The 10,103-nt window shown below is 56.5% G+C and overlaps 1 protein-coding gene across 1 annotated transcript in view; it reads left to right on the plus strand.

Annotated features, from left to right (window-relative positions):
- Window positions 1–8,530, plus strand: part of LOC147108423 (uncharacterized) — a 134,755-nt gene extending 126,225 nt beyond the window's left edge. The window contains exons 2-3 of the mRNA XM_086005044.1: window positions 6,639–6,801; window positions 6,961–8,530. Coding sequence (XP_085861170.1) covers window positions 6,738–6,801; window positions 6,961–8,129 — 1,233 coding nt within the window. The 5' untranslated portion in view covers window positions 6,639–6,737 and the 3' untranslated portion in view covers window positions 8,130–8,530. The remainder of the gene's footprint in view (window positions 1–6,638; window positions 6,802–6,960) is intronic.
- Window positions 8,531–10,103: the final 1,573 nt, after the last annotated feature.

Here is a 10,103-nt window from a genome sequence, read left to right on the forward strand (position 1 = left end):
CCGCACATATGGCACCCGCATGGTCACGCTCGACCTCGCGGGCCGCCGCTACCGCTGGGAGTTCCTCACAGCCAAGTTCCTCTGCCCACTCATCGGCGCCGACTTCCTACGCGCCCACGGCCTCCTTGTCGACATTCCGAGGCACCGCCTCGTCGACATCAACACTATGGCCCCCATCCCCGACGCCTTTACCCCGGCCCGTTCGGCCGGCCTGACGACCTACTGCCTCGCCAGAGCCACGGACGACTACTCGGCGCTCCTAGCTGAGTTTCCCGCCCTCACTAACCCGACCTTTTCGGCCAAAGCTGCCAAGCACGGTGTGGAACACTATATCCCCACCACCGGCCCCCCAGTTTCAGCCCACGCCCGCAGACTCAACCCGGCCAAGCTGGAAATCGCGCGGGCCGAGTTCACCACCATGGAACAACTCGGCATCATCCGCCGCTCCAGCAGCCCTTGGGCCTCGCCCCTCCACATCGCCCCCAAGCCCGGCGGAGGCTGGCGCCCTTGCGGGGACTACCGCCGCCTCAACGACGCCACCACCCCCGATCGATACCCGGTGCCACACATCCAGGACTTCTCGGCCCGACTGGCCGGACGAACCGTCTTTTCCAAAGTCGACCTGGTGCGCGGTTACCACCAAGTCCCCGTACACCCCGCGGACATCCCCAAAACGGCCGTCATCACCCCATTCGGCCTGTTCGAGTTCCTGAGGATGCCCTTCGGCCTCAAGAATGCAGCACAGGCTTTCCAGCGCCTTATGGACTCAGTCCTCCGGGACCTGAACTTCCTATTCGTCTATCTAGACGACATTCTCGTGGCCAGCTCCTCCAAACAGGAACACCTCGAACACCTTCGCATCCTGTTCGGGCGCCTAGCCCAACACGGGCTCATCCTCAGCCCGGCGAAGTGCCAATTCGGCCTAACCGAGATCGATTTTCTCGGTCACCACATCACCCCTGCTGGGGCCGTCCCCCTGCCCAACAAGGTGCAGGCCGTCCAGCAATTTCTCCGCCCCACAACCATCAAGGGCCTCCAGGAGTTCCTCGGGATGGTGAACTTCTACAACAGGTTCATCCCCAGAGCTGCAGCCCTCATGAAGCCCCTATACGACTCCCTCTGAGGAAAATCCGGCAAGATGGACGTAGCCTGGACCACTGACACGGCAGCCGCCTTCGACGCCACCAAAAACGCGCTCGCCGACGCCACTCTGCTCGCGCACCCGAGGGCCGATGCCCGGGTCGCGCTCACCACCGACGCCTCCGACCACGCGATCGGGGCCGTGTTCGAGCAGTGGGTCAATGGCGCGTGGCAGCCACTTGCCTTCTACAGCCGCCAACTGCGCCCCCCGGAGGTCAAATACTCCACTTTCGACCGCGAGCTTCTCGCGCTCCACCTGTCGGTCCGCCATTTCAGGTTCCTCCTGGAAGGCCGCCCCTTCACCGCGTATGTGGACCACAAGCCACTCACATACGCGATGGCCAAGCACACCGAACCCTGGTCCGCTAGCCAGCAACGCCAGCTCGCGGCCGTGTCCGAGTTTACTACGGACATTCAGCACGTCTCCGGTAGAGACAACGTGGTCGCCGACTGCCTTTCCTGTCCCGCCGTCTGTGCGAATCACCTCGCGGTCGACTACGCACAACTAGCAGTGGCCCAGCTCACGGACCCAGACCTCCTCTCGGCGGCTACCAGCCTGCCAGGGCTACGCCTAGCCAAGGTCGCGCACGGGCCCGAAGCCACGGCAGTCACTTGCGATGTCTCACTCGGCCACCCCAGGCCGGTCGTTCCTGAGACCTGGCGCCGCCGCGTCTTCGACGCGCTCCACGGGCTCTCTCACCCGGGTTCCCACGCATCCGTCAAACTCCTCTCCAAGCGCTTCGTCTGGCGCGGCCTCAGCAGAGATGTTCGGACTTGGGCCACCTCCTGCCTCGCCTGCCAACGGGCTAAGGTACAGCTGCACACCAAAGCACCCCTGGGAGACTTCGAGGTACCCAGCCGCCGCTTCGACCACGTACACGTTGACATCGTCGGTCTCCTGCCGCCATCGCAAGGCCAAACTTATCTCCTCACGATGGTCGACCGCTACACACGCTGGCCTGAGGCAGTGCCGCTGTCCTCCACCACCACAGCCGACATCGCCAGGGCGTTCGTTAACACCTGGGTTGCGAGGTTCGGCGTACCGGCCGACATAACCTCCGACAGAGGCGCCCAGTTCACCTCCGAACTCTGGACGGCCACAGCACGCAACCTCGGGGTGACGCTCCACCGCACCACGGCGTACCACCCGCAGGCCAACGGACTTTGTGAACGCTTCCACATGTCACTCAAGGCCTCCCTCCGCGCCGGCCTGCAGGACAGTACCTGGACTGACCACTTGCCGTGGGTGCTACTCGGCCTACGCACCGCGGTCAAGGAAGACCTCCAGTCCTCGGCAGCGGAGTTAGTCTGTGGACAACCGCTGCGCGTCCCAGGCGAATTCCTTCCGGAGCCTACCAAGCCTTGGTCGGCCGAACAGCAGCGGCTCAACTCTTTCTCTTCCGCTCAGCAGTTCGCCCCACTTCCGGTCAACCGACACGGCGAACTCGCACCTCACGTCCCGCCAAATTTACAGCAGGCGCGCTTCGTCTTCGTGCGACACGACGCGCACCGCGGGCCCCTGCGACCCCCGTACGACGGACCGTACGAGGTACTACAAACCGGGGACAAGGTCTTCAAGCTGCGACTCGGCGACAGGGTCGACACAGTCTCCGTCGACCGGCTCAAACCAGCACACACAGAACCAGGGGAACAGGTCCCCGTGGCCCAGCCTCCAACTAGAGGCCGTCCCCCCGGCAAGCCAGCACAGCCGGCGGCGAACTGCCTGACCCAACCAACCAGACCGGCGACCACTCAGAGCCGCTGCGGCAGAACCATTAGACCACCGTCACGACTCGTCCACTCCTCCTAAGCGGATTCTGGGGGGAGCTCTGTGGCGACACGCCACCACTGGACATAATCCGCTCACGGCGGCACAGACAGTCTAAGCAGAAGCCCCCAGCCGGGGGCCCTTTCCTCCAGCAACTTGTTGCCCGCAGGGACAGGCTGCCGGGAGCACTTCCTGTCTGGGAAGTATTTAAGTGGATGCGCGGGCTTTTCTAGTTCCTGTTTGACATGTGGATGGAATAAAGCAGTTGTGTTTTCAATAGCTCTGGTCTCGACTCCCACGTTTGCCGTGGTATCTCAACAGTGTAAAAGCTTTTATAGACATGTGAAGAGAAAAAGATTGGTGAAGTCAAGCGTAGGTGTCTTGCAGTCAGAATCAGAGGAATTTATAATGGAGAACAAAGAAATGGCAGACCAATTAAATACATACTTTGGTTCTGTCTTCACAAAGGAGGACACAAATAACCTCCCAGAGATGTCGGGGACATAGGGTCTAATGAAAGGGAGGAACTGAAAGAAATCAGTATTTGTAGGGAAATGGTGTTAGGGAAATTGATGGGATTGAAGGCTGATAAAGCCCGAGGGCCTGATAATCTACATCCTAGGGTACTTAAGAAAGTGGCCCTAGAAATAGTAGATGCATTGCTGGTCACCTTCCAAAATTTGATAGACTCTGGAACAGTACCCATGGATTGGAGGGTAGCTAATGTTACCCCACTTTTCAAAAAAGGTGGTAGAGAGAAAACGGGGAATTACAGACCGGTAAGCCTGACATCGGTAGTGGGGAAAATGCTAGAGGCCATTATAAAAGATGTAATAGCAGAGCACTTGGAAAACAGTGACCGGATCGGACAAAGTCAACATGGATTTACAAAGGGTAAATCATGCTTGACTAATCTACTGGAATTTTTTGAGGATGTAACTGGTAAAATAGATAAGGGAGAACCAGTGGATGTGGTGTATTTGGACTTTCAAAAGGCGTTCGATAAGGTCCCGCATAAGAGATTAGCGTGTAAAGTTAAGGCACATGGGATTGGGGGCAAGGTATTGACTTGGATAGAGAACTGGTTGGCAGACAGAAAGCAAAGAGTTGGAATAAATGGGTCTTTTTCTGAGTGGCAGGCAGTGACTAGCGGGGTACCACAGGGATCGGTCCTTGGACCCCAGCAATTCACAATATATATTAATGATCTAGACGAGGGAACTAGATGTAATATCTCCAAGTTTGCAGATGACACAAAGCTGGGTGGGCGTGTGTGCTGTGAGGAGGATGCCGAGAAACTCCAGTATGATTTGGACAGGTTGGGTGATTGGGCAGAAGCATGGCAGATGCAATATAATGTGGATAAATGCGAGGTTATCCACTTTGGTGTCACAAACAGGAAGGCAGATTATTATCTGAATGGCAAAAGATTGGGAGAAGGGGAAGTGCAACGAGACCTGGATGTCCTTGTGCACGAGTCGCTGAAGGTAAGCATGCAGGTGCAGCAGGCGGTTAAGAAGGCAAATGGCCTTCGTAGCGAGAGGGTTCGAGTACAGGAACAAGGATGTCTTGCTGCAGTTGTACAGGGCCTTGGTGAGACCACACCTTGAGTATTGTGTGCAGTTTTGGTCGCCTTATCTGAGGAAGGATGTTCTTGCCATGGAGGGAGTGCAGCGAAGATTCACCAGGCTGATACCTGGGATGCAGGAATGACGTATGAGGAGAGATTGGGTCGATTGGGCTTATACTTGCTGGAGTTTAGAAGAATGAGAGGGAATCTCATTGAAACTTATAAAATTCTAAAAGGACTAGACAGACTAGATGCGGGAAGGATGTTCCCGATGGTCAGGGAGTCCAGAACCAGGGGTCACAGTCTAAGGATAAGGGGTAAGCCATTTAGGACAGAGATGAGGAGGAATTTCTTCACCCAGAGAGTGGTGAACCTGTGGAATTCTCTACCACAGATGGCCGTAGAGGCCAATTCGTTAAATATATTCAAGAAGGAGTTAGATATATTTCTTAAGGCTAAAAGGATCAAGGGATATGGAGAGAAGGCAGGAACAGGGTACTGAATTTGGATGATCAGCCATGATCTCATTGAATGGCGGAGCAGGCTCGAGGGGCCGAATGGCCTACTCCTGCTCCTATCTTCTATGTTTCTATGTTATTATTCTATATATAAACCCCCCGAACTCCTCGATTAGATTCCAACCTGTAACTCACTCCAGGGTATCTGTTATTTCTATATATAAACCATCTGAACCCCTCAATTAGATTCCAGCCTGTAGTTCACTCCCGGGTATCCGTTATTCTATATATAAACCCCCCGAACCCCTCGATTAGATTCCAGCCTGTAACTCAATCCCGGGTATCTGTTATTCTATATATAAACCACCTGAACCCCTCGATTAGATTCCAGCCTGTAACTCATTCCCGGGTGTCCGTTATTCTATATATAAACCACCTGTACCCCTCGATTAGATTCCAGCCTGTAACTCATTCCCGGGTGTCCGTTATTCTATATATAAACCACCTGTACCCCTCGATTAGATTCCAGCCTGTAACTCATTCCCGGGTGTCCGTTATTCTATATACAAACCCCGAACCCCTCAATTAGATTCCAACCTGTAACTCACTCCCGGGTATCCATTATTCTATATATAAACCCCCCAAACCCCTCGATTAGATTCCAGCCTGTAACTCACCCCGGGTATCTGTTATTCTATATATAAACCCCCCGAGCTCCTCGATTAGATTCCAGCCTGTAACTCACTCCCGGGTATCCATTATTCAACATATAAACCCCCCGAACCCCTCGATTAGATTCCAGCTTGTAATTCACTCCAGGGTATCTGTTATTCTATATATAACCCAAACCTCTCCAGCAGGCTGTAGGCGTGTTATTGTCTGTTTGGAGCGGTGATTTGTGAAATCACTGGCCAGTTGTTATCAGTCACATTATTGAGAAGTATAGGACTCCCATACTCTGACAAGCTATGATCAGGACAGCAGCAATCAAGTGTTAACACCCACTGCTCTAACACGATTATATTTTGCTATCATGTTTCTGGAATAGGCTGAGTTGCTTTCAAGCTGAATGTTGATGTTATCTTGAGAATAGAACTGGTGATATCCCAGTGTACTGTGTGGAATGGGACTGGGAGGCCCGTGCTGTGTCCACAGCCTGACTTCCTACCCCTTCTCCCAGCACTCGGAGACTCTGCTCAGCAGAGAGCTGCGAGTTGGCATCGAAAACGGGCCATCCTACACTCCCAGCAGCCAATGAGAGTGAGGCAGCCGCACACACCCACCGCCCACCTGGGCAGGAGTAGGGTGGATGGTGTGGGTGGACGGTCAGGGTGTGGGGAGTCAGGGTGTGGGTGGTCAGGGGGCGGGGGGGCAAGCGGTGGGGGGCCAGAGGGTCACAGCCACCTGCGATGTCCCCCGGACTGTTGTCCAATGCCAGAAAAAGTTTAACAACCTCACTTGGATTGTCAGGGTGAGTACCCTTTCCAGTGTCCTCCTCATCCTTGCATGTGCACCTCACATTATGGGCAAAGGGACCTCAAAGGCCTAATGGCCAGCCCTCATCCAGCAGCTATGGCACTGGCATGAACATCAATTGCACTTTCTGCACTTTACACACTGGCCAAGCTATTCGACCATGGGAGGCAGTGCACACAACAACAGGGCACCACACTGTACTTAGAGGCCGTCCTTTCTCTTGCAGGCCAAGCTGGCCCAGAATCTGAAGAGCCGGACTGTCACCGGGGGAGGCCGTCCCTAGTTCCAGCAGCTCAGTGACCTGGAGGAGCGCGTGGGTCGACTCATGGGTGCCCGGGTGATTGGCCCCATTGCAATTGGAGATGCCGAGGCTGTGCTGGGCCCCAATGGTAAGGACATGACCTTTTGGACCTCTCTCGTTCCCCTTGCGCTTCAGATCTACATCCTTTGCCACTGTCCGACCAATGCGCAGAATGCCACCACTCATGCCTCCCTCGCTGACGCCCTGTCCTCACTCTAAAGCTACTCTTGTGCCTTCCTGCTTTCAGCTGGTGAGGAGGAGGTCCCTGAAGCTGCGAGTGTCAGTCCCTCGGAAGAGGAGGACGAGGAGGAGCAAGAGGAAGGCGGCCCATCGGGGGAACCCTCATCCGCGCCAGGGGATGGCAATGGAGGGGACACGTCTTCCCTGGAGGAGAGCCAGGGGGAAGTGTTGCAGGGGGGTGTAGCTCCTGTGCCCAGTGGCGTCCAGCCATGCGGGAAGGGTCAGGCAGCACGGCTGCCTTCTCCCCAGAGGGGGGAAGTGTTGCAGGGGAGTGTAGCTCCTGTGCCCAGTGGCGTCCAGCCACGCGGGAAGGGTCGGGCAGCTCAGCTGCCTTCTCCCCAGAGGGGGGAAGTGTTGCAGGGGAGTGTAGTTGCTGGGCCCAGTGGTGTGCAGCCACGCGGGAAGGGTCGGGCAGCTCGGCTGCCTTCTCCCCAGAGGGAGAGTCCGGCCTCCAGTCCGGAGACAGTCCTCGCCCAGGAGGTGCGCCTCCTTGATCAAATGTCCGCGGACTCGGATCGTCGGCACACCGAGTTCATGGGGGTTGTGGCACGGTTGCCTGAGGCCATTGAGTCCCTGGCTCATAGTGTGTCCGATTTCGGGGCCTCACAGGCCAGGGGTTTCGAACAACTCGTGGCAGCACAGGCCAGGGGTCTCGAACAATTCGGGGCATCACAGGACGCGAGTCGGGCCGAATTCGGGGCATCACAGGACGCGAGTCAGGCCGAATTGAGGGCAGCACAGGACGCGAGTCGGGCCGAATTCAGGGCAGCACAGGACGCGAGTCGGGACGAATTCAGGGCAGCACAGGCAGCGAGTGGACAGTTGATCAGTGGTGCCGTGCAGTCACTGGCTGGTCTGATGCGGGCACAGACCAGGGCAGTACGGGCACTCACTGCTGCCACACTCGCTGTGTCAGGCAGGCATCGCCAGGGCACCCGCCGCGCAGCAGCAGCACAGCGGTCTGGCCTTCACCAGACTGCTGCGCTTGCTGCAGTGCCAGCCCGGCCGAGTGCCAGTGTCTCAGGCAAGCAGCGAGCGCCTGGCATCAGCCAGCTTGCCCCCATTGCTGCAGCCGCCAGTGCCACTCCCCCAGCGAAGCTGCGACGAGCTGCTGGAGGGACTGATGCTGCCCAGCCACAGCTGCAGCAGTCAGCAGCCGGCCCCTCGAGGGCCTGAGCTCGTCTAGGCCGACCCCCAAGGGCATCTGCCGTCACGCAATGTGCCCCTCAGGAGCCTTCCCCCAGCCTTGCAGCACCCACAGGGCCCAGGTTGAGGCGGAGCAGCAGGTCGGCCAGGGGCCGGAAAAGCCTGGACAAGGACTCGCCCTCTCGGCACACAAAGTAGAGTGTGTTGGCAAATGTTTTTTTATATGAGGGTGGTTGTGTTGTCTATGGGGGGGGTTCTTTTGGTAAGGCCGAGGATGAAGGCCATTTGGATGGACAAATTTTGTTATCCCTCCCCAGGTTGTGGGAGTGAGATATGTTTTTGACTGTTTTTTGGGGGTGTTGTCTGTTTTTGGGTTTCATGTGGGAAGGGCCCTGAGTTTGTTCAATAAAGCTTTTTCTTTATTCAGCTTGTCCATGTGTGATGTTTCAAGTGGTTGTTGCGTTAACCGGCTGAGGGCTTGCGGAGCGGCTGCATTCATGTGCCTTCATTGCCACAAGCCATTCCCTGACAGGGGGCCTAGAAGTGTCGTTCAATAAGCCGCCGACGGACGGCCCTTGGACCTTGTGGCTCCCTCCTGGGCTGGTACTCCTCCTCCTCCTCCTCCTCCTCCTCATGGTCCTCCTGCTCGTCGTCCTGAGGTGGTGGTCCAACGTGAGGTGGCAGTGCCTGAGTCCTGCGGATAGCCAGGTTGTGCAGCATGCAGCAAACGACGACGAACTGGGAGACTCTATCCGGCGAATACTGCAGAGATCCGCCGGAGCGATCCAGGCAGCGGAACCGTTGCTTGAGGATGCCAATCGTTTGCTCTATGATGTTCCTTGTGGCTTGATGGCTTTCGTTGTATGCCTCTTCAGCAGGGGTCCTGGGCGCGCGGAGCGGGGTCATGAGCCATGTACACAAAGGATAGCCTTTGTCCCCGATAAGCCATCCTCTTGGGGGAGGCTGTGCCTGGAACATGTCAGCCACAGTAGTCTGGCGCAGGATAAATGCATCGTGGCTGCTGCCTGGAAAGCGGGCATTGACAGCTAGGATGCGCTGCCTGTGGTCACACACCAGCTGTACATTGAGGGAATGGTAGCCCTTCCGGTTGCGGTAATCCTCGGCATTGTCGATAGGTGCCCGCAAAGCCACATGCGTGCAGTCAATGGCGCCCTGCACCATGGGGAAGTCGGCGATCCTCGCAAATCCGACTGCACGCTGCTCCTGCCTCTCTAGGGTCATGGGGAAAGAGATGAATTGGTGTCTCCTTGTGAAAAGGGCATCGGTGACCTGCCAGATGCAGCGATGCGCGGCGAACTGGGAGATGTTAGCTATGTCCCCAGCAGCGGCTTGGAAGGAGCCGCTTGCATAAAAGTTCAGAGCCACCGTGACCTTCACTTCCACCGACAGAGACGTCCTACACATCAGCTGTGGATGCAGATCTCTGTGAAGCAGCTGGCAGATCTCTGCAACCACCTCCCTTCTGAAGCGCAGCCTCTTAACACACTGCGCGGCAGTCATGGTGAGATAGGACACCTGCTGGCGGTATTCCCTGAATGGGTAAGGCCTACGTTGCCGACGCCTGATGCCCCCTCTGCACCTAGGCATGGCTGCCCCTCTCACACAGCGTCTGCGAGCCCTTCACACATAATGCTGGAACTGAGGGTTGGAACCCCATGCAGCCCCCATAATATACTTGCAAACAATGAAATCACAATGAGGCAAATTTCCAAGCTCTGGCCAGAAGCCAAAAATACCTCTCCTATGTTGGGCCAAATCTCTAAGGTCTCTTCCTTGGTCTCTGTCCAGAAATCCGTTGCAGAAAAGTCATTGCAGCAAAATGGCTGGCCTTTATAGTTCAGTGTAAGTGCCCTTTAATTAGCGCTCCCCGAGGCCCGCAGGGCCTCTGCTGCATTCCACTTCACAGTTCTTAACACCGCCACGCCCACATTGGGCGGGCGTGACTGAAGTTCCGGTTTGGGGTGCACAAAGGGCGTTGCATGA

Source organism: Somniosus microcephalus, chromosome 13 (genome assembly GCF_052327205.1).
Source record: "Somniosus microcephalus isolate GS21.2 chromosome 13, FLI_Smic_1.0, whole genome shotgun sequence".
NCBI classification, from domain to species: domain Eukaryota; kingdom Metazoa; phylum Chordata; class Chondrichthyes; order Squaliformes; family Somniosidae; genus Somniosus; species Somniosus microcephalus.